Source organism: Dermacentor andersoni, chromosome 9 (genome assembly GCF_023375885.2).
Source record: "Dermacentor andersoni chromosome 9, qqDerAnde1_hic_scaffold, whole genome shotgun sequence".
Lineage (NCBI taxonomy): Eukaryota > Metazoa > Arthropoda > Arachnida > Ixodida > Ixodidae > Dermacentor > Dermacentor andersoni.
Window position 1 is genome coordinate 27,256,393 of NC_092822.1, and position 25,081 is coordinate 27,281,473.

At 44.4% G+C, this 25,081-nt stretch overlaps 1 protein-coding gene across 3 annotated transcripts in view; it reads right to left on the reverse strand.

The window, feature by feature from the left end:
• Nucleotides 1-25,081, reverse strand: part of bma (SCY1-like protein bma) — a 426,844-nt gene that overhangs the window by 67,852 nt on the left and 333,911 nt on the right. For all 3 annotated transcript variants that reach the window (XM_072284465.1, XM_072284464.1, XM_050175166.3), the window contains exons 9-11: nt 21,003-21,149; nt 9,349-9,564; nt 5,961-6,077 (exon numbers count right to left, since the gene is read on the reverse strand). In XM_072284465.1, the coding sequence (XP_072140566.1) occupies nt 5,961-6,077; nt 9,349-9,564; nt 21,003-21,149 (480 nt within the window). The remainder of the gene's footprint in view (nt 1-5,960; nt 6,078-9,348; nt 9,565-21,002; nt 21,150-25,081) is intronic.

The following is a 25,081-nucleotide window of genomic DNA, read 5'->3' on the forward strand; positions in this document are numbered from 1 at the left end:
AGGGAAGCGTAGGTGCTAGGGAAGTGCGGCAGTAGGTCGATTTGTTGGTTTGTTGGTGTGTGGGCCGATTGGTTCGCTGATTGGTTTGCCGCTATGAATGACTCGTACCCTCTACTGGGGATTTGGCCAAGCGTCAGGGCCCGCATTCACACACAAAAAGGAAGCTCTGGCGTTAGAATTGCTCGTAAGAGAACGTTCCAGCTCAGTCTGGTGCTGCAGGACATATTACTACCGAAGTCGGCCAACGAATAGCAAGCAGCGTTTACGAACGAAATGCTTTCGTGAATTGGGCCACAAATTAGACAGAAACATCGAGCGTCGGTTGTAACTTCTTCTTCGGTTACCCGCCGTAATGGCTCGAGAGGCTATGGCGTCGCGTTACTGAGTTGAATGCCCTGGGTTCATGAGGGGCGAAATGCAGAAAATACTGTGGTACTTTAAGTTAGCGTTAACGAACCTCGGGTGGTGCAAAATTTCACGGAGCCCTGCACTACCGCCTGCCTCATAATCCACCGTGAAGTTTCAGAACGTCGAACCCCACACTTTAGTCTAATTTCTTTGTTGGGTTATGAAGCGACCGGTAAGACGCGCTCTTATTGTCTCTCAAGCACTAGCGCCCTTTGTCTATCCAAGAAGCTCGTCGTTTCGGAAAGCTTCTTCTCGCTCTACAAAGCCCTTCGACCATATCAGATGACGTCATCTGGAGTAACACTTAACCTCGTTCTGCATGAGTTTTACTAAATGAAGGGAATTTGTTTTCGGAAATGCTACACTTACTAAGTGCAACTTACGCGGAACGAAATTAAGCGTTATACAGTATAATATAGCAGTGGCAAGAAACGCCACCGAAGGTAGAGCCCGCACACAAGGATATCTGTTCCACATAGACTAAACATAGTAGGTGGAAAACTTTTGCGAGTGTTTTCCACTTACTTATGTGTACTTATGCGGAACGAGATAAGCAGTGTAGGCAAATATCTCCGGCATCCGTTAAAGTGTTTCCCCCACTCGCCTTAGCCACGTAACCGTAGCTAAGGCAATTTTTTTCTTTTCTATCATTTTTTTGCCAGTTCTGTGCAGTAGTGGCAAGGGTAAAACCGCCAACATGAAACTCCGGCTCAACTGAACCCTCTGCTGACCGAAAGCGGCCGCGTTTCACTTCGTTCGGCCGCGTATTGGGACACATGCACTATTTGCTGGTGTCGCCGCCACGTTTGACAAATTGCTCAGTGACAACTGTTATCAAGGAATAGCTTTTCTTTTCTACTAATGCCTGCAGTCAACAATTCGCGTGTAGGTATGCTTGGAGGCGATTGTTGCAATCATTTCTTTTTATAAAAGTGTTGAATATTACGCTGTATACTTAACCGAAGAATAATTACACGACGACTCAGTAAAAAAAAAAGCCCGAAGGATGAAACCACCATCATGACTTTCTTTCAGTGATCTATGCGGACGCTTTGAAATAAAACTGTTTAGCTATCGCAGGTTTCTTGACTGTCCGTCATGATTAGTAACTGCATGGGTAAAAGCAGGAGTTGCACACAGTTTCCGTCATTGTTTTCTCTATATCTGGAACAAATACAGCAGGAATCTCAACTTTTTCGATGGTGCAGCAAATTTAATGCGACCAGTTCAACACTCCTGCTGTGCCGTGACTTGGGGTGTGACAGAGGCTGTAGTGTATGTTAAAGAAATCTGATGGGGAGGTAACAGGATATCAAAAGCCGGCTGACAGCTGGTTGTTTATGAGATTGTATTTCTGGGACCTAAATGAAATAGAACACCGTTTTGAACCAATAGTTTTCAAGCCAAATCATAACGCATGCTTCTACGTTCGAACGGGCGCACGACGTTAATGGTTAGGTGCACCATTCTGCGAAAGAGGAATCAAACATGAGTCACTTACTGTCACGTGCAACATCGTAGCACGTGCTACATTATGGAAGACTGCGTTGCTCTGAATGCTAAGGCTACTAAAAACCCGCCGAAACGATTATTCAGTGGGTAGCTTCCGCTGAATTGATGATTTCGTGGTGAAGTCAGCGCACGCGTAATTCTGGACATTAGCGCAGTTTAGAATGAGTGAAGGAAAAGAAATATGAAAAACGAGAGTAACCGAACGGCGTTTGTTCGCTTGCTTCACCGAGTACAGATGTCAAATTCACAGATGTCACGTATAGTAAGCGGTTGAAATTATAACACCTCCCCGCTTCTTGTATGTTGATGTCTTTTTTTTTCCCTTCCCTAATTCTGAGTTGCATTGATGCCGTGAAAGCGTGACGCAATACCGACTCATCCAAACCGCCATCCTCTTGCGCAGGCAGTAGCTTCAGCAATGCTGCGCGTATTTATTGCAGGAGGGAATCAACGTCGAGCGTTCGGGCTTGCTTTGTTGCGTGCCCCTATACGGGGTTCATTTCCCCGGAGATTCTGGAGGGAGCACCGCTGTCTTACCACAGGGGCCCCCTCTCGCCCCCCTCCCCCTCCCCCGGTCCCTTTCGTCTCCGACGAGGCCATTCAGCGAAGCCTGCTCTGTGTTAATGAAACCTCGCCAGGAGCACGACAAATAGCAGAGTGTGCGCTGAAGTGGGAGGTCACCGCGTCTGCGGCCTTTCGCTCTCTATGATGCATACTTTGTCCTGGCATCCAATCTTCCTGAAAGTGAAGAGGACGCAGATGCGAGTTAATCGTGTTTCCTCTTCTTAATTTTATTTTGCTAGTACTAACTGAAGTGACTTTTGGGACAGTGAAGGTAAAAGATAAATATTTAGGCTGTATTGTTAAGTACATTACCCTTCTATAAAATTTACCAAGACTGCTGCTCTTCCTGTGAGAAAAGGCTTGGTGAGCCCGAAAGGACGCAAAGACTGGAGGGACGGGTGGCGCCGCCGCCCTCCTGATGTTCACACGCTATCTCACCATTACGTCATCAATTTCGGAGTGTCAGCTCAGGCCTAGTTGGTTTCTAAGGCTAAAGATGGACTACAGTGTATTCTCAAAGAGCAAAAGAGTGAACTTGGTAAGCTTCAGGAACTCTGACCGAGTAACAACGGCCTAGATATGAAAGAAAAAGCTACTTTAAAATTTCTGACGTGACACTGACGTACCAGCTTAGGGATTTGGTGCGCAATTAAAAAAAAGAAAAGAAAAGATGAAATTTGACCTTCGTTTGCGGTTCTAATAATTAACCTGTTGCTGCGATTGTAAAGAAAATAGAGATTTGAGAGAACACTTTAGAAGTCAGACCTGACTTACTTCTTCTTTAGGGTTCCCTTAAGGGCAGTGTATTATGGATACGCCGCCGTTAGCAATGATTCCGTTGACGCCATGATGAGGGCAACGACTCTGTATTACAACGGCGTAGGTGGTACTGATTCATTCAGAATAATAAAGCAGCTCGATGAAACATTCGACACACAAAAAAATGGACATAGGGCATGAATACGCTTGAAACTGAGGTTTTGAAACGAAAAAAAGTAACGCCACCGACAGATATGTTCTACGCACGTGATACAACGTTGGCGTCACAGCTTGTAAAAAATTTAAGGGTGTATGTAGGTTCACGAGTGTCAGAGTCAAGCTGTCGGGATTAAGCTGTGCGCGCTGCTCTGCCAGTCGGTTCATACCGAACAAGTTCAGATCATAATATCTATGGCCATTTACCGCAAGATGAAAAAAAAAATATCATGAGCCATTCCACTCTGTGACGGCGGATGACCAGCGAAGCAGGGGACGTATTCTGAAACGATCCACTTCAGAGATACTATCGAGATATCCAATCATCCAATCATCCATACTATCCAATCAGAGATACTATCACTTCGGCGATAGTATATCTGATTGGCTGGTTGAGCAAAATCGGATGACGTGTTGCTCAACCAGCCAGTCAGCTCATCCTATTTCGCTAAACCAGTTCGCTCATTTGCTAGATCAATCAACTCATCCGATTTTGCTTTCGGCGATAGTATCGCCGAAAGGGATGGTTTCAGAATTCGGCCCCTGTTTAGCACGCGACACAAAGGAGACGTAGAATTTCGAACAAAGGTGCCAACACATTTATTGTTCTGATCGGTGGTCATCGCGACGACAGGCACGCACACACATTCTCGTATCACCTCTGTTATTAAACGCGTAGACATTTCTGTGCCTACCCAACGAGAAGTTTGTCCGTAACGCAAGACAATGAATGGCTTATAAACCCTTAAGCAGGCGGAAAGTAATTTTCTAATTATTATCTACCTGAGAGTTTACTCACCTTGAAAATGGTGCCTATTCATAACTACTCTACAGAAAATGCATATCCAAGGGATGAGACGTACAAACAATTGTACAGTATGAAGGGATCTTGCATCAATTTCGGGAGTTGAGTTTTTGTACACGCAGATTTGTTCACGGACAAGAAAAATCCACGGAACCCTAGCCATAAACAGCTTCGCTGTAAAAGGAAGTGGACGGGGGAGGGGGAGGTGGCGGGATGAGGGAGGGCTACTGCATTGTAGCATCGATGATGCCTCATTAGCAACCAGGCACAGTTTGCCCGTGACGTATTCCGAGCGAGCTGCAGAAAAATTTGCAGGGGTGCTAGTCACAAAAGAAACATGGAGTTCGAGGAGGGACGAAAGCAACGACCACCCGAACCAACGCGTATCCGAAACTCAATCAAACGGCCGGAGTAACAGCGCGCAATAGTTTTGCCTCTTTCGTATCCGAATTCGATATTACGCGCAAGCAAAGCCCGCAATTACGAAGCGCGTAGTTGCGCATCCTGTTGTCGTTTCGCCTGCGGTCGGCCGAAGAGGACACATCGGGGGAAAAAAAAAAAAAAAAAACCGAGCTCAACTCCTTCGCGCTTCGCACCGATTCTCTCACGCTATCTTGCGATCGATACTCCGATAATTAGTAGCAAAGCAAACAGTCCCTTCCGGCAACTATTTGACTCGCATCTGATTTTCAGCGCGGGCGCGCGGTGCTGTGTGTAGCGTCCAGAGCAAGTAACCGTCGCCGAGAGTCAGCGCGTTTGCCCGACAATCGATAATGATTATCGGCGGTTTAACCTAGTCAAGGCGCACACGGAGGGTTACGATAGTTGTCGCAGTGGGAGAGGCTTCTGCAATTACTGTAACCACACAGGAAATCCTTAACGTACGTCTATAACTACGTGAACGCTTTTCTTTTTTTCAGTCAACCAACATCCGCTAAACGGTCGACCAAGGTTCCTTCCCAAGACCACATGTTCATTAGCCATTTGCCGTAGCCGCCGTGTCGGGCATATCTTTCTAATTCCGTTTGTTTCGATGATGTACACATAGGAAACGTTGCCTGATACTAACATACTACGGATAATTCGTTCGTTGAAACAGAACGTCGCGTAGCGTCGTAGTTAACGTCATGGTCAAGGTTTCTCGTGGAAATGGTGGAAACAGATCTCGACCGCAACAGACAACAGCTCGGCCCTAACGGGTCATAGCCAAAAGTCCCCCCACTGCGACGTGCCCCGCTCCCACTTCGACGGCATTCCCGCTGGTCAAGTGCCCCCAGCAGCGGTCGTCCCATCCGACCAGCACCGTCGCAGCCATCCCACCCTTTCGCCCCTTCCCGTCTGTCCAGAAAAGGTTCCCGGTCAAGTGTTTCCCCACCTTCCGCGCTCTCCCCTCCTTTTATTTTTTTTACGAAGGACCTCTTTAAAACCTGCACACCACCACCCGCGAAGAATACCCCATGAACAAGGAGCCGAATGGGCTCTTAAACGTCGGGCTAATAAATTCGCCTAATTGGTTGGAGTCACTCTCAAAGTGCTAATCAATTTTCCCAACCATACAGGTAATTCTGTCGAAATGCCTAGCTTGATTTATAGTGCACTGATTGAATGCCAGTTCATAAACGACCCAGGAACCCGCTGTGCTTGCAGACACGAGAAGGCAGGGGTAGAAGAGGGAGAGAGCGAGTGCAGGTCTCACCATGGAGAAGTTTTGTGCATTGGGCCTCCGCCTGGGGTCCACCTGCAACAGTCCCTGCAGGGGCTCCTGGAGGTGGTGTGGCACCCGGTCCAGCAGGTTGTGCAAGCTGCCTTCGAGCTGCACATGCACGTATGAGCATCAACAAATATTCCCCAAGGAGAGTGAACTGGGCAACTTTGTATTGATTCATGCCGAAAATTTTGCTCTAAAAAGAAAAAAAAACAACAGAGAAAGACGAGATGAAGAAGACAACACCACGAGTGATGTAAGGAAAAAAATTGCACAGACGCTTACAGGTGGAGCAACATTACAAAGCAAATTAACGTAATCAGAACAAGAAAATAAGTATACTTGTCAAAAAAAAACAGGACTCGATAACACAGTGAAACTATATTCGTATTAGTGTGTGATTTTCATCCCCCTTGCAAAATTTAAGAAAGAAAGCTCTATGATAAAGGGAAAATGAGAGACCCACCCAAACTTAGCAAATGGCTACAAAGAAAACCGATAGAGGTTCCTTTATAGACGCCTAGTTAGTCAGGCGCCTGCTTAGCTCAGATGGTAGAGCGGCTACCATCTTTTCAGCTACCCGGACAAGTGGTGGTTCCGGGTTCGAGCCCCGACAAGGACGAATTTTTCTTCAACTGCGAGGCTTTTCTTTCGAGGAACCCGTATGGGTTTCCTTTGTAGCAATTTGCTACGTTTGGGTGGATGTCTCATTTTCCTTTTAATTATCACTTCTCTCCACCTTGCGGGCTTCCGCAGAGCTATTGCGTCAGAAAGCTCTTTGTTAGAAGGCTGGTTGACAGATCTCATCCCTTTTATTTGTATTGTATGCCTCGTTAATTTCCTTCGTTAGCTGGTCCCCGTGACTGCGCTATTTGGCAGGGCATCACGATAGTATGTAGCCATAAGATTCAGAACAGGAAAGACTGGAGTCGATACGAGTCGTGCGTCATTTCGCCTCCGGCCTTTCCTACAACGCGTTACACTTGACTGCGTGCTACAGTAAAAGAGCATGGCCAAGCACCGGTGGTCATACCAACTGAATATGTCAATATGTGGGATATATAGCGGCGTCGCCATAGTTGAACCGTTGGATCGAAATTAAAATATGTGGCTCCACCTGAAACTGCAAGTGGTGGCCGTGTAACGTCGTGGCTTGAACTTAAGAAAGTTCGTCACCTCCAAAGCACAGCCATCACCATACTTGACCAAGCATAGCCATCACCACCATTTACAATAAAAAAGAAGCAATATGCTTCGCAACATCAATATCTAATAATTTTATATTGCTTACGAGCACGTATGGGATCTTTCTGCAGGAACCTATTTAAGTTCATATGGGATAACTGGATATTGGGGCAGTAGGGCATATGTTTCTTTTTTTCTTTCTTCTAGAGAGACGCTACACAACCGGATGCTTTTCTAGCATCCAATGAGAAGCATGGCGTGTTGATAAGTGCACGTATTTTAATCACAATGCTACAATATCCCGCTCAGTGCACATGCAATCTAGGTGGCAGCTCAGAATCTAGTGACAGAAGCACAATGTACCCGACCAAAGTTGCTTAAACGCTGTTTAATATCACGCAATAGGACCACAGAGGTGAACGGCGTCGGCATATAATTTAATTATTCAAATTTAGCCTTCACGACTAGAAAGGTGACACGTGACCGCATTTCGAATAAATGCAAGAACACAATGTTGCGAACAGTCCTAAGCAGTTAATCCGAGTGTGTTGGAAACCAACATCGTTTCAATTAAAGAAGCGATCGGTCTTTCTTTGTCTATCACAGTCGTATAAATTGTGTCCCAGCCAACATTATTTAGACAAGCTTTGGCAAAAAGAGAACTGGTACAATATACGATTATGACTTTCAAAATCTGAAGCACCGACAGTGACAGCACACTGAGAAACTATGAGCCAACTAGCCCCACAACGTGTTCTACTGCAACACGATTATGAGACCTACAGTGTACTGTCGCCAGTCGTCTTTCACTACTAGAATAAACTATTGTGTGGTACTCACCTAATTAAAGATAACATTTAACAAAGACATCTAACAAAGATAACAGTTTTCGAATTACTGGTTTGGCTTCCGATGGGAAAGCTGTTATCGCTTTCTAAGGCATCTCATTCCGTCATTTTCAGCGCATCATATCCCGTCAAATTATTAATTTTTTTTTCCTAGCTTTACTCGCAGCTCGCTTGATGCGAAACGGGCTGATCGAATATGGTGCCCGCGCCCCGTGACACAGGCGGTCCCTAAATTGATTTGAAAGAACTGATTTCGTTGATTGCCTGACTTGAGAACCACCTGGTCATTGCTTGGGCTGCCATAGTCGCAAAATTGGCAAAAGCCAACACTAACGCCAACCGCTTGCCACTTCCACGCATGCGGTTGCCCAGTGAGGCAATAAACAGTGGAGTTAGTAGCTTGAAATAGCTTTTAGGAACCACTGTCGTAGCGGCAACCGAGCTCGTAATAACGCGGAACATTTCGTATTTCGCGCAAGCTAACACAACTGAAAATTGTTGTTGGCCAAAGATATATTACCGAAAGGAATATAAAGTTTTATTCCTTGTCTGTCACACTTAAGTATTATCGCACAAGTACGAACAAAGATAAGTTGGACGCATGCCATAGGTAAATTTTTTTTTACGGAGAAAGAACGTAATCGATTACTAAAAAAAACAACGTACCATGGCGTGACTAAAGTCAAGGGGACACGGCGTTTGCGGGTTGGAAACAAAAAGAAAATTACCCATGACATAATGTGCTGAAGACTGAATGGGTTGCTTCAGGATGCTATAACAGCTTTCCAATAAAATTTCGCGCCCTTAAATTAGTAATCAGAAGGTTGGTTAAATATTTTGCACTAATTAGCCGGCTAATTAGCACACACCATTACCCTGCTGGCTAAAGACGACTGATGACCGAACAACGTGAGTCTCATAATCATATATTATACCAGTTCTTTTCCTGTCTTTTTTTTTCTTGAGAGCTTGGCTGGCATTAGCTGGGACACCCAGTCCCCCCCCCCCCCCCCCTTCCCCCAAGAAAAATTATTGGCTTTTACCTGCCAAAAAACTACGATCTGATTATGAGATTGTGAGGCACACCTTGTAGGGGGGGGGGGTCTCCGGAATAATTTTGACCAACTGCGGGTTCTTTTAACAGGGACCTAAATCTATAAGTGCACGAGCTTGTTTTCTTTTCGTTTCATTGTCACGGGATCATGGTCTCGAAGTCACGGGATCAAACCCATGACCTCGAGCCGAGTAGCGCAACACCGTATAGTCACTGGGCTGTACTGCGGCGGGCGATGATGGCGAATGACCGCTCGTGCGAACACAAGGCTTCTGCGCATGCGCTGCCGTACCACTTCGAGCTGCTTGTTATACGTGGTGGTGGATAGGTTCCCCTCGATGATGGAGTGTCCATTGTTGAACAGGGCGCAGATGACCAGGCCCAGGGAGAACATGTCCGAGAGCGGCGAACAGGTCGACGTGGCCTGGATCTCGGGCGCCGTGTAGTCCAGGTCCGGCTGGCCCATCTTGGGCAGCTTCGACGTGAAAGACTGGCAGCTCACCGGGCTCTGCGTTTGTTTTATTGAAATGAAGATAAAAGAAAGTAACGTTTATTTATTCATTTACAATACCTTACAGGCCCATTCAAGGGCATTAAGTAAAGGGAGTAAACGTCACTATAGAGCAGAAACAAGTTAGCATCAAATAACGAGAAAGCAAAACGGATGTTACAAATTGTACAGTGAAACATAGTTTAGACAATGTTCTCGAAGAGTGTGTTCAGGTTATCGCAAAAATTTTCGAGATTGCCATGTGGTCCGGAAGATTGTTCCAATGTGCAACAGCACGAGGCAGTGATCGATGAGTTAAATGGTGAAGCACAGCGTCGCTAGCTGACCGAATGCGTGACAGGCGCATCGATTCATTTCGGACGTGCTTATATTACGTTAACGCGATCTGCGCTATCGTGGCGAGAGGAAAGGAAGTCAATGTTCTGATTTCTTCTGTTGTTTCTTTGTTTCTTCTTCTTTTATGTGAACCTCTATTTGACGCGGGTGGATACAATCCCATTGATCCTGGTGGCATCATTTCGTCTTTCTTAAACTGACTACATATTTTTGGTCGTGGTGTGGAATTTGCAAGGTGGATATTTTAAATCCTGTACTACTGTGCAAGTAGCACTCTTTTATCAATGTCACTAATGCGTTTGAGTGATTTTGTACACTTTAGGCTTGATTCCAGAAGTACGCACCTTTTTGTTTACTTCCTCGACGCTGACTGGTCTGTTGTCATAAATGGCCTTCTGGTAACTTTTAAGTTATTTATAACAGCTTTTCGCATGATGTGTCACGAAAGAATCGTTGGAAATGAAGCTTCGAATACCGATTCTGATATACGAAGAATCTAGGAGACTCTGCCTTAAAGGAGTACTAAACAAAAGCGCCAAAATCGATTTATTCTAATTACATATCGTTTCAAAACCACATTTTAATCGCTTCGACAGAGAGAGAGAGAGAAAACGAGGAGAGGAAAGGCAGGGAGGTCAACCAGAGGAGCGTCCGGTGTGCAACCCTACACTGGGGTAAGGGAAAGGAGGAATAGAGAGAGGGGAAGATAAGGAGACAGGGAGCCCCGAGAGCACGTGGGAGGATGCACAGGAACGCTGCAAGTGGTCTCTCGAACTGGTGCACTTCAAGTGCTGTACGAAAAATGTTGAACACTAATGAAGAAAAGATCAACATTTTTGTAATTATCATCAAGATCTCTCGGCGAAACCGACGTCACAATTTCCAAGTATGTTCTTTTATCTAGGATGATTCAGTGCAGGAATAATCAGAGAAGTCTTCAAATCTGTTGACACACACACACGCATTCAGACACATTTATGAGCGCACTCAGAGGCACATGCAAAAACGCATACCCGACACAGCCTCACGCACACTGTTTTCTCATGTGACGCACGAAAGAAACAAGAAGAAGGCGTGAATGAGGGAAGAAAAGAACGCATTGGTGTCAAACGTCATTTTGCTAGAGAAAGGATAAATACACACATTTTACAACAACAACAACAACAACAACAACAACAACAACAACAACAACAAAAGATTGAGACGACGGACGGTTCAGAGAGCGCAGAATGATAACCAAGCAGCCAGAAATACGTCCAGCTACTCTTTCATCTCTGCGTCGAGAGATACCCGGGCCTCGCGTCACGGCGGCCGCCAGCTGGTCCTCCGACGCAGCCAGGAAGGGAGGGAGGGGTAAACCCATCGCACCGAGCGAGAGGTTGCCTTCGGGATAGGGGACACGGGATATGGCTCCGTAAGAGCACTCACAGAAAACAAAGAAGCGCGGAGATAAAAACGGAGGAAAAAAGAAAGCCGGAGAGGCAGAACGCTCGCATGTTCAGTCGACATCGACCTGTCCGCGCGGCCCGGCCTGTTTTTCCCGCATCTGGATCGTGCACGAAACGGCCACATCGAGCGGTGGTGACCGCCTCTTTTTTTCGGACGTGGCTGCCTCCCTGCCCGACGCCCTGTCGAAGTGCAGCGAGGTGTTGGCGAGAAGGGCGCCATTCGATGGTTTGGTGGGGAGTCACGGTCCAGCGCATAGTTGCGCATGCAAAGCCAGGGAGTTTCCTTTAGAAACCTCGAGATCGAGATGTGGCGCTAGTGTCTACGGAAGTTGCGAAACGCATGGTGGTTAAGAGGAAGCTTTAGCTCGGGTGGTCCTGTAATACATGTAAAAGGAGAATTGTTTTTTTCTCGGCAACCGCTGCATCAAATTTGACTAGGTTTGCTGCATTTAAAAGGAAAGCTTAAGATCTAGTAACTGTTGATTTCGACATGTTCATTTAGGTGGTTAATTTCTTTATTAAAAATTTGCAAAAATCGCAAATTTTTAGGAAACGAAACTATCAAGTTTACAACTCTGTAACTCAGCAAAAAGAAATCATATCACAATTCCGTGAATTGAACCTGATAGTACATCTAAAGCGGACAAAACTCATATGTTACACATGAATCTATAAAAAAAAATAAGTAATATGGAAATACAGCTTTTGCAGAACCCTTGTACACAACGTAACAAATTCATGTAAAATATAAACTGACATATCGAATTTGTCCGCTTTGTATGATCTAATGGATGCCGTTTGCAGAACCGCGATATCTGTTCTTATTGCAAAGTTATTAATTTGTAAACTTCGTACGTCTATTTTCTTTCGAACTTGCGATTTCTTTCGAAGTCATTAAAAATTCAGGCTTTAAATAATAACATAGGCTTCCATCAGTCACTGGAATTTATCTTTTTCTCTCAAATGCAACAAATTTCATTAAAATCGGTCCAGGGGTTATCTCAGAAAGGCGTTTTTGCATTTTACATGTATTTGAATAGGCCGCATCAGAGTTGGGTAAGAGCTAAAGCTTCCTCTTAAGTCATGCTGGATTGGTTGTCAGGATCGGTACCGCCTGCCTACTTCCACCGCCGCCATTCCTAGACCACGAAAGCTTCGAAGCTGCGATGTACAACACACTGAGGTGAAATTAATTGCTGCACATGCCTGTGAATTGTTACGAACAACTCCAGCCTGTAATATCTTCGGGACTAGAAAGTATTTAAATAAATGACTGAATTAGATAAATAACTAAATAAAGATTATTTATTAAAATCTATGTTACCTACCTAGTCATTTGAATAACAGATTAGTGAATCGAGCGATTATGAATAATAGTACATGTACCGGCCTGAAGTTCGTAAACAACTTTACAAGTTTGAGAAATGAATGTATTCTGTAAAATATTGCGTTACAAATGCTACAGCTTCAACGATTATGCGTGTTCACGGAGTCCTACTGCGTTTTGCAGTTAGTACAAACAAGGTAGATCGAAAGTTTAGGTAAATTAAGACAAATGAAGGGCAATGAGTACAGCCGCAACTACGATGATTAGACTAATTCTTGTACTAACCATCTTTCGCATGCTACGCGACCGATCGCAGGAACGAAGTTGCCGCTCTAGTAGTTTTTATAAGAAACTATGACGGACACCACCGAACTTGGGGAGGGAAAAACAATCTTTCAATGTATTTTTACGTTCCTCCTTTGCAACACATTACTTAAATAAAGGGGCACTTAAGAGTACGAATTAATTAATTAATTAATTAATTCACCGTACTGCCATTCCTTTCACAGTTAATACAGGAGTGAGGTACAGAAGGAAGAAAGGTTTACACATAAGCTGTTACAACAATAGTAATTGTCAGGGGCAAATTTGCTCAACAAGGACAAAATAAGAAGATAGAAATATACGTACAGCAGCAAGTATGGACACGAACATTGACTAGCATGCCAATAGAAAAAGGAAATAATACGGAGAATACAAACAAATACTATGACATCAGGCTCATTAGTACCTATTAGGTGAGCTATGCAACAGTTCAAAGCAGTCATCAATTCTTTACTGTTCGACTAAAGTCGGTCAAGAGTATTTCATTCCCGAATGCATCTAGGGAGAAAGGAATAATAGAATATATTGCTGTTGCACGAATATTCTTGGAGTTATACTTTTAGTTCTTACATTTAGTTTACGCTGCATTAAAAAAAAATCGCACTCTTTTCACGTGTGCTGCTAAATGGGCTGGTCACATTTCGCTGAATATCTGTTTATCCGCGTATACGATATCTCCTTATCTCAATATATTGTTATACATTGTTTCGTTATGTCGATGTCTCGATGCGCAATATCTCATCTCTACGTCTCAATACACGACATCTTAATATCCAACTTTCTTTGAAATCCTTGTCTTGTCCTTCGTTTCACGAGCCTCTTCAAAAATGACCCAATACTTGTCGTCAACACTGTGGTCCAGGTAAGCATGACAAAAGCCTAGCTTTGACACACACACACACACACACACACACACACACACACACACACACACACACACACACACACACACACACACACACACATATATATATATATATATATATATATATATATATATATATATATACATATATATATATATATATATATATATATATATATATATATATATACACACACTCGGTGTTTCACGACGCTAGATCTTGAGTACCACAGGTCATCCGTCAAAGCGCATTGTAAGAACATAAAAAAATAACATAAAAAAACAAACGAAGGGGACAATGGATGGGTTGGGAAAGGAGGCAATTTTCCTCGTGCGCCTGGCTTCTGCGTGTATTAGCGACAATCAGGTTAGACTCACGATATATTGGCAACTTCAGTTCGCGCTAAAGCCTGCTTTGTATAAGATTTCACAATCTTGCCCAATGGAGGCTTCGGGGTGCAATAATTCTCGCCTTGGTAAAATAACAGCGCGCATCTGTTCCCGTTGCGGTTAACTTAATATTGAATTTTCCGGCGCCTTGAAGAGCGAGAGCAATTACTAACTATAATAATAACAGCGGTGGAGCAGTGTGCCAAGACGTCTGCTTCGGGCGAATAAGTGTCTGACGGCGGAACCGACATTTCTCGGCAACATGTTAGTGAGCAAAAATACCGCGGACATCTCAAACCCCAGAATGTTTCATACAGACTGCCATATTTATGACCACCTTTTTTACTGTCCACATTATTGTTTTTCTATCCCAGTAACATAACCAATTACGTACGCAGACACATTTTTCCTGGCCTAATAATGCGTTTCCTAACGCTTTAATTTTTTTTTCGTCTTGATGGGTCTTACCCTCCGCCCGAACTAATGTCCTCTGCCACGCCGGGAGCTGTCACAAAGAATGTAGCGAGCTTTAGAAACGTGGGACCCAATGTGACAGGTAACGTGAAAAAAAAAGCAGTACAAAACAAGAACTGGAGCCGAGTGCGGGCTTTTGCGCGCGCTATGTAGGTAGCCTGAGTATACACCATTTCCAAAAAACTCCCTAATGCCTTCTGAAGTCTGGTTATAAAACTGCGGGCCACTGCGGTCGAGTCGATTAGGTTCTCGGTCACCCCGGAAACTCAAAGAACCACATTAGCTGTCCGCGATCGAAAGAGGCCCGTTTTATTCAGGGGCGCCGTGTATATCCCCTGTACAAAGCTCGGCGCGCTGCCGGAGCCATTACAGCGCATGACGGTTTGTATAGTAGGCTTCTCCGCCTTCCGTAGATGTTCTCCGCGAACTCGACGCTAAGGGCGCGCCGAAGTACAAAGTGGGGCGTTAAAAGCGCGGTCCACACGATTCAACGTTTCGACCGAGCTCGCTCTCTTAAGAAGAGTCTTTCAAGAAACCTCTTAGCGACGTCAAGCTAACGCGGTTTGCCGCAAACTCACCGTAAAGCACGCTCGAGGTTTTCACGAACTCTGATGGAAGGTTGGTTCGTGGGTGTACAGAGACGACATTTTCCCCTCTCCTCTCTCTCTTTCGCCTATTAGTTCAGACTAAAACGCACCGTAATCGCCAGCCCTTTTAAGAGCTCCGTTGCGTTCACGTCTCGAGATGGGTTGTCTTCGCATCGTTCAGTGAAGAGTGATGGCAGCGTTGCTGCGTGAGAATGGGTTAAAGCTTGACCGTGGAAAGTAAAGGCGGATGTGTTCTTTTTTTTACGGCACGGTCTGTTGACGCGAGTTGTGTAAACAGCCCATTCAATCTTTCTTGTTGCAAAAGCTTTTCAATATCATCCGCACTTCTGAAACTTTCGGCTGAATGCATTTCAACCCTCTTTCCTTCGTTTCACAGTTTCGGCATCCATTAAAGCGTCACTTTAGCTGCAGAGTTGAGATACTCTACATACGAAGACCCGAAACTTGTGAAAAAACACCATTAAACTGGTTCACAAACGATTGAAGTCGTCGCCACCTTCACCCCAGGAAAAAAAAAAAGAACGAGAGGGCGAATTTCGCCGCACCGCTGGGTTTGCGAAATCGTAAGCACTGAATGTATAAGAAATGTAGACGCTTCATGGACGGAGGCTATTATTCAACAAAATATAGTTAAGCGATCGTGCCAATATTGAAAATTTTGAGTACTAATAGAATAGCCTTTGCTTTCTATTCCACAGTTTACTATTCGAAATCGTCGAATTTTAGTACTGTTCGAACGTGAGGGAAAACAGAACCGATTGGAATTGTCTGGGTGGAAACACAAACGCAAAGTCGGAACTGTTTAGAACGACTCTGCTGAAGGAAAGATGCGGCTGTTGCGCGGTGACACCTGCGCCTCTGTGAAATCGAAGTACCCATAACTCCTTCTCAACAGCGTGCGGTCGTTCAGCTAGAATGCCAGGGTTTTAAAGTTTTAAAGCAAGCTTTTTGCTTGGGGTCAATCCCCTCCCATTGCCTGTGCGAAAGATAACACAGAAATGCATTTATGGGACAATCGATAGGCTCATTTGAATAAAATTTGGCTCCTATAAAAGGAAAATGAAACTTTACATCGGGATCACTATAAGAAGGAAAATGTTGAGTAAGGGCTTAGACATTTTTTTACGCGATTTGCGGAAAGCCGGCGCGTTTAAAGAAAAATATTGAAGCACAATGTTTACAAATCATTGACTCTGCACCAAAACGAGATATCGCAGTTCTGTAAACTGCATCTGTTTGAGAATTCAGAGCGGATAAATTTGATTTAGGAATTTACGGCTTTTGTGAATTTGTAACAACGTTTACAGAGGTTCTGCAAAAGTCCCACTCACAAATCAATAGCATATTTCAGAGGAATCTATAGTAAATCAATTTTGTCAACTTGAGATGTATTATTAGGTGTGATTTACAAAATTGCGATATTATTTTTCATTTTGCGCATTTGATAGTCGTAAACTTTATTCCTTTGCTTTCTCGAATTGTGCAACTTTCAGCAATTCTTATAAAACAACGACAGGGTAAATAAAGAAATTTTCTCCCTGCAGTCAGTACATTTTTGAGTTTTCTATGCAACCAGCTTCATCAAATTTGGTGCGGTAGTTACCGGGTAAAGTGATTTTAGCGGTTCCATGCGTCTGAATAGGAGACCTCGAGAAAAAAAAATTCCTCTTAAGCAGCCTACGAATCTGGGCCTGTATTCACAAAGCCTCTTCCACTAATATTGTTCGTAAAAGGAAATTTCAGCCAATCCCGATGCTGGACATATTGTAAGAGTATGCAGGTGACCAATGGCAAAGAGCACTTACGAACGAAAAATTTTGTGAATGGAGTCCCTGTTGTGTCGACTCATTTGACCAGTCTAACCGTTTTTGCATTCATTTAAGGAACAACGTGCAGTGATGTGGTATCAAACTTATCTCCTTCAACGACCACAACACTCTACGTGTATCCAGTGATCGAGCTGTTCTCTTGTTTTATAGCTCTCTTTCTCACTGGATGCTACGTGACTGAAAGCAGTTTACCATTTACGAGGCCATCCGTTGAGCGGAGGAACACAGTTGTGAACGGTATTACATGGGTGTACGAAATATTTTATACAAGCCGATTTTCTTTTAACCCCCGATTTCGCTCATTATTTATATACGACTTTGTTAAGGAATGAGAAAATATTATGTATTCTGTTTGGTAATCAAAGGTAGCTGTTCAGATGTCGCAAATTTCTCTATTGGAGTCTAGCTAAACGCAGTTTTTCTTTTCTCATGACATACCGACTTGCCCGAACTGGACCGCGATTGGACGCACATTGCAATCAAACATCAGCGGCGAGAAATAGCTCTTTATCGCGGCGGTATGGCGAAGGCTCCTTTTACGTCACGCTACTACGTCACCGCGCGAGTTGCACATCGAGCCGCGGTTCACTGCGTTCCGCGCAAAATAAGGTATCCGGAAATTTAGAAATGCGGATACTAGGTTTTAATGACTATTTCCTCCGACTTTCCGCGGTAAACATGCGCCCTATGGTTTGTAAATTAGAAGTTGAGTGACGTATTCAATTTACTAGTGAATGCATTGATTTGTATATTTACTAGCAAATTACGTCAACCTGCGCAGATAATTCATGCGTAGTGACGCAATTCGAGTAAATTTTATAGGCATTGTAAAAAATGTGTTCAATAAAAATAAAGACAGACACCCTGTATATGTATAACATATTTGATTACGTATTCACGATGTTGACTGCTTGGCTTGTAACTGGAGGCGAATACACCTTTCGAGTGGAGCAAAACCTCCCTTTTTGTCTCGGCTTCCTTCTCTATCGTACTATGCGAAAATGGAATAAAATGATCTGACAAAAAAAATTCTCCGTCGATTGCGATAATCCCTAATGCGAAATTTGAAGGGCGCTCTATACATATTTTCTTATTGCAATATATTGGCCAGCGCGGATAATCAGCCTCATGCGGCGCATTGCAAACAGAGTTAAGTGCGGCGCCACTGCCTCTCTAATCGGGAGATCGCGAAAAGCAGCGCGTGGGCGACGCGTTGGCCCGATTCACGGCAGCCGCTGCAGACAGACCTCCCTCCACTCATGCAGTGCTTTGTTTCCATACATGATACGGGTGGACGCGCTCGCCGCACGACATCGGTGAACAGACGATGGCACGCTACTCCTGCGCCATCTCGTAGCGGTCGTCCGCGCACAGCCCGTCTTGCGCGGCACTAGGCTTTTCTTCTCACTCTTTCGCCACACCCTCGTCCTCCGTTTTCTTCTTCGCGCTCTGTTCACTATCGCCGTCTTTAGTCCGGCGCTGCGCTCAGCTCCGCCTTGGCTCCTTCATTCTTCGGTGTGCTCGTTCGCTCGGTTCACACTGTCTGGTTAACCTCCCTGCCTTTCCTTCCTCCCTTCTCCCTCTCTCTCTCGTTCGCTCGGTTATGCCGAAGAAGGTCGCCATATCGGGACGACGCCGACGTGAAATGCAGGAAAGGGCGCCTAAGAGCTGCGGTCTAGAGATAAACTCGTCATTGCCGGGGCTGCCCTGTTTATCGTTGGTGCGAAGCTTCGTTTTCGCTCCACTTGAGTTTGCCGGGGACAGGGGCAGAAAACTTGATTCTACGCCGTCGTTTAAGATCTTGTTTAACGTTTACAGAGAAGAACGGGACCGGACGTGCTTCCTGCCTTATGCTCCTTCCGGTCATTCTACTTTATAGCGCCAAAGTCGTTTAAGTATCGCGACCAGACCTGGTGATCAAACGAATGACTGCTTTTCGGCTATTTTCTCTCGACTTCTGATGACCTTCTGGCTCGAGGAAGGAATTAATGGTTCTTGATGACTTCAGTTTCTGTCTCTCTCTCTTTTGCTGCTTCTTTTTGAACTCAGAGGAACGGAGCGCAGATGGCACGGCCTAAGCTGTTAAGGGGCACGGGCTCAAATAAATACGATGGCAGAGTTTTGCGTTTCAAAGCAAAGTACTCGTCAAGTACCGTGCATAAAGCTTATCTTTATCTGGTTGTGGGAAGGCCCACTTTTACAACCAACGCATGATTGGCCTTAATGTCACGATAGAAGCGGTAATCACATTTCGAGCGCCAGATACCTCTGTGCTCTGTTCATTGTTCTAATCTCCATTATATTGATTCCTAAATGCCATGTAATAAGGTTGACGTTTTCTGTTCTGTTAAAGATGGGTTGCTGGGGAAAGATTAACGTACAGAGCACCTCAGCGAGTACATTTCTCTAGCAATCAGCAAACCAGTAAATAATAATATTGACAATAATAACTAGGCAATTACGTTGGTGCAAGGTTATTGCGGGAAAAGGATTCAGCAGCTCCACCAGAACGCGTTGCGGGTGAAAAATCAAAGTAAGGATGAGGTCTTTCGAAAATAGTTCGAAGTAAGGCAATAATCGAATTGGTGCAGGTTTCATCAAACCTTTCTTGATGTACAAAGGTGGATGCTTGGTCGACGCTTCAGTTTTATTGTATTGTAAGGCTGATGCAGTTGTGGCAGCCAGATAACGTCGGCTGTATTCTCTACCCTTTGGAGACTTTTTACCTTGTTCATTTCGTTTATGTTGATTCAATCAATTCTTAAGAGGTAATGGTGACAAACGATGCAATGTCTAATAGCAGTTAGTGCATGCACAAGTCTTCAACGACAGATTTAAAGGCGGAAGCGTTGAGAAGTATGACAATGAAGATGGGGAAATGATCCATTCATCTGCTGTCTTCGGGATGAATAAGTCGAAAAACTAACTCGCGTGAGAAGAATGGAGGTCAATTTTCTGGCGCGGAACAAGAAATAACACTCTGAGGTTTACACGTTGAAGATATCCTTGGTCTTTCACTCTGAAATATTCTTTTTGCCTACCAAGCATCTGCAAACCGTTATACACAGCGATCTATTTGATGCTTTCGAAGTATAATATACAATTTCAGTCGACGAAGTAGTAATTACCATAAGTGTTAGTATTAATTTCTTGAGGGACATTACGAACATTAGTTCGAAAAAATACAAGGCGAACATTTCCGTTTTTTTTTTTTGATAAAACGACATTCTTTTTGTGTCCTATCTCCGGATATAGTGCATCCATCATACATAAATATAAGTCGTCGTGACACAAATTCCCGTCGCCCGGAGGCAAAAATTACGCCACGCCAACAGACGTCCTACGTTTACAACAAAAGTGATTTCATTGCAGAGGCAGCACTTATTGTCTGAAACCTCACATTCTTCTGATAACAGCACTAGTCTTGTAACGACAGCACACGCCCTCGCGCAACAATACGTCAGGGTTATTGTCGACTAAGAAGCATTTCGGATAGTGACGTATTGTTTCCAATTAGGATGTGTGCGCCTAAAAGCGTGGCTTCTCATCCAGACAAGTGGCAGACGAGCGGCAGACGAACCAGACGGAGGGACACCAGACAGACGGACAGGGAGCACCACCACCTTTACACGGTCGCATCCGGGCTCCAACTGCTCCGAATGTTAGCTCAGCCCCCAATGGCAAACATGGACGCGCGCAATGAGGTGGGAGGGTTAGAGGAAGGGAGGACAACATGACAATGATGACAATGCGCAAAGCGCTCATTGCAGATGTAGTTATCGAAAGAGATGTATATGCCGAGTTTTCAGGACGGCATGCGTGCGCCAAACTTACCAACAGGTCGGTGTCACTGCATTTCTCGGTGAACTCGAGACCGGCCAGCTTCCATGTTCCGCGCTTGTTGACGATCACGGACTGAGGGCACAGGTTTCGGTGGATCAGCTTGCACGAGTAGTGCAAGAATGACAGCGCCTCCGTGAGCTGCACGAGAGCGAAAAAAAAGAGAAGAAAAAAAAGAAGCAAGTCTGATTGTCTGCATAACTGCGCAGATGAATTACATTTCCCCGACTTCTGGACCCCGCGTATCTTACTGCAAATCCAATTCAACTAGCGCAATTTACAGTCTTAGTGCCTGGACACGTTTGCAGAATGACTTCATGATAAAAAATCATTAATCTCAGTATGAGGGGGCATGAGATTCCTGATAATGACTCTACAGTCTGTCATAGAAGATTGAGGGTGTAATATGCTCACGATAACGCATGAGTCTGTAATCTCGGAATGAGGGTGGAAGGGAATCATGATAATAACCCATGACTCTGGCATGAAAGATTTATGTAGCAAGAGACTCAAAATAATGACTCCGAAATTTGTCACGAAATGTCATCATAAGTTCGGAGGAAAGCCTCATGATAACGATTAATGCCTATCGTCTGAAATTTAGGGGGTAAGAGACTATTGATACTGAGTCATGACTCTGCTTAAAGAATGACAAGTAAAAAAGTACTCGTGGCTTTGTCAGAAGATACTGAGGGGGCAAGAACGTTAGCCATTCCTAGAGTGGGTAACAGGAGGCGTGTTTTGAACCAGCCGCGTGGAAAGGAACAACTAGTTATCCCAAGCAACATCACAGTTTAAAAGGTTTCGAATAATTTGAAGGGTAATTTGTCAGTCTTGTGGAGCAACTAATTCGGCTAACTGCGCCACCTTTCGTTATTCGCATTAAACTTTGCATGGTCTGTCTATTTCTGAGACCCGACGAAGTTCAAGAGATTACAGCACCACACTTTCAGTGCCTTCACCGTTATTAGTGAGACTGCATCATTCCTAAATAGTCCAATACAGAGGTAACCTTAAAGGTTGCCGTCCAGCACGCCAGTAATCAGATTAGTTAGTACTGACTACTTCGTGGGTGCAACACATTGCCGCTTAACAAAGAGATCTTAACAAAGCCTCCGTCGCTGCCATCACCGACGTCAACAAATTTAGGGAAAACGCCGCCAATTTTGTATGGCCCTCCTCTCTGTAATTCCTGTGGCCATGAGCGTATTGAAAATAAATAAAATGAATAAATAAATAAATAAATAGATGCCCCCTTCCCCAGTACAGGGTAGTCAACCGGACATATTCTCTGGTTAACCTCCCTATCTTTCCTCTGCATTTCTCTGTCTCTCTCTTAACAAAGCCTTTCGCATGTCACTATCAGCGAAATGCTCAAATCAATTTCGACTTCGAAGCGAAAGGATTTAGACAGAGCGCTCTTGGCTGACGTTTGAACTTAGTTATGGCCCACTCACATTCTATAATCACAATTAATTAGGGCAATGTGCACCTCAGATTACTGTCTTTTTATTTTGTTTATTTTTTTTTCGTTCGATACCCATTGTATCTCACTGCGTGCAACGAGCAAACCGCAAAATTCAGCCTTGCCGTCTAAACGAAGCCTTGAAAGCGTGTTTCACTGCATAAAGGATGCAACTAAGGAAAAGCCATGCTGCAGAGAACGATGCAATAGAAATGAGATCACACTTGTGCAGCGTTGTTCACGTACGCGGCGCTTACAAAAACAGTTCGTTGCACCAACGATTTCACCATAGGAGTGTTCCGAAAGCAAAACAACCTCTTCGAAACAGGTTCTAATCCGAGCGGAGCCGGAGAAACGAGGAGCACAAGCAGACTGATTGAGTAGATTCAATTTCTGAAACGGCGTCTCTTCATCCGGCTTTCGCGTCTCATTTAAACCTCATCTTGAGCGCGCGCGGCATGCCTTCCACGTCCTTCAGCCGCTCACGTATCCTATTCTCCGTTTACCTTCGGGCATTCTCTTGCAATCACAAACTGATTTCGCTCGGGCACGTCAGCCGTCAACGCTCTAAAGGAGCGGAGATGAAAACGAAATCACTTTCTTCTTTTCTTCCTCTCTCTTTTTTATTCAAATGTGAAAGAAAGGCGTCAGTAGCAGATGCGGTACTGTCACGCCACCGTTGCGTTGACAATGCTGATACGTGGAGCGACAGTTCACGTTATTTAGTTACCTCCATTATTTCCCCGACGAGAACCTGTTTCTGCGTTCCGTGAAATAGTTGACGACACTTTCGCACGCACACAGGCCTGGGTCACGGAATCAATCATTCTTGAAGCGTTATCTATGCGTGCGTCTCACTTCAGACTTATTGAAGATTTGTCCTCTGCCTCTTAGAAGTGTCATTGTGCTCTCGTTTTTATTACTGTTGAAGGTGTTGCGTTCTTGAGCGCGACAACGCACGTGCGAGTGTATAGTGAGTGGTAGCATTACGAAGGCAACGCAGTGTAATGCCACCGGGCAACTGAGGCTACATGTCCTGTAACACAGAGCAGCAAGTTGACCTCCAATTTCGGCGAGCACGAAGTTGTCAACGGCCACGTTACACTGAACAATATACTCGTAAGAAACTTAGAGCCCAGTAAAGACGACAGACGACAGTAAAGTGCCACACAACACACGCTGACAATACACAACCATATGCTCTCATACTCTTGAGAGACTCAAATATAAACTAGTTCACCTTTGCGTCCGATTGCAATAATACAACTGCTACTGAAAGAAGGAATCCGACGCCACTTGAGCATGTTACTTAGGCATGTTACTTCTTGCGTGTGTGGGGAGCACCACGAACTCGTTGTTTTGTTGACAGTCTTGGCCAGATTCTTGCTTAGTATGAGACTGGACCTAAGCATCACCTATACGCTACGATGCAGCTCTGTCACAGGACGAAGAGGTTGATAAAAAACACACACTTAAGCTACGATATGCGGTGAAAGTGTACACTATTCGTTGACCACCTAGGCGAGAAGAGGTTGGCCACTTGACTTATACGTATTAACGCAGAAGTCAGGTGGTCAACCTCTTACTGATAAGCTCGCGGCGTTCACAGTGACGAATTTTCGTTGTTCAGCTATTTGTTTACCGACACTTTTTCGTGCGTGTTACGCGACAAAGGCTTTTATGCCAGCTTGAAACTTTCACTGAGTTATTCTTTCAAGTATTTGGGCGAATTTCACACGTCGCGAGCAGGAATGTAGAGTGTCCAGTATATTAGTTCTTGTAACGCATATATGTTTCCTCTTGGACGACTCAAATGTGCTCTATTTTGTTATATACACTAGTCAATCCTGCTATATAGCGCGTTATCTTTTGTTCTGCGCGAAGACCGTTCTCCTTCGTTATCCGCTCCCTCTTATGAAAGTACCACACTTGTGCCTCTTCGTTCTTCATACCAGAATTTTGTCGTCACTACGAAATTCTCCGTAAGACAACGTTAAATTTACACTTAATGATTGGCGTTCATAAGGTTGGCCGAAATAAACCGCACTCCCGTCGTTTAACGTGGTAATTATGCTTTAATTACCCTTTCCAAACGCGCGTATTCACTGTATTGAGAAAATGCGCCTCGTGATACTACAAGCTCCTTCTTATTGCGCTAAAAAAACGAATTCCGTATATACATAAATATTTGAGTTGTTAATAAAACGCAATGAATCAAACAGGGCGTAAGGAATACGTAGAAATCACCACATGAGCAGCGTCGTGAGCTTTTGTTTGCTCACGCTCAATAATTCCGCTCGCTATTAAGGGTCAAGTCTTCTTTTTTTTTCTTTCTTTGTGAGAGAAATTCTTATCGCCATTTCGTTTCGCTGTATCCTCAAGTTGACGAAAACTAGTTGCCACGTCAATACTTCCTTTTAGCGGCAATCTGCGCAGCCCCAGTTTACTTATTTTCTTCCTTCCTTCCTTTATTTATTTCCATGCACTTTTTCTTTTTTTTTGCGAGGCCAAGCGGAAGATTCTGCCCCGTGTAAATTGCTCCCCGTCACGCTCGCATTCTCTCTTTGTTCTCCAGACGTCTCACGCTATACCGCGCTGTTCACTGTTC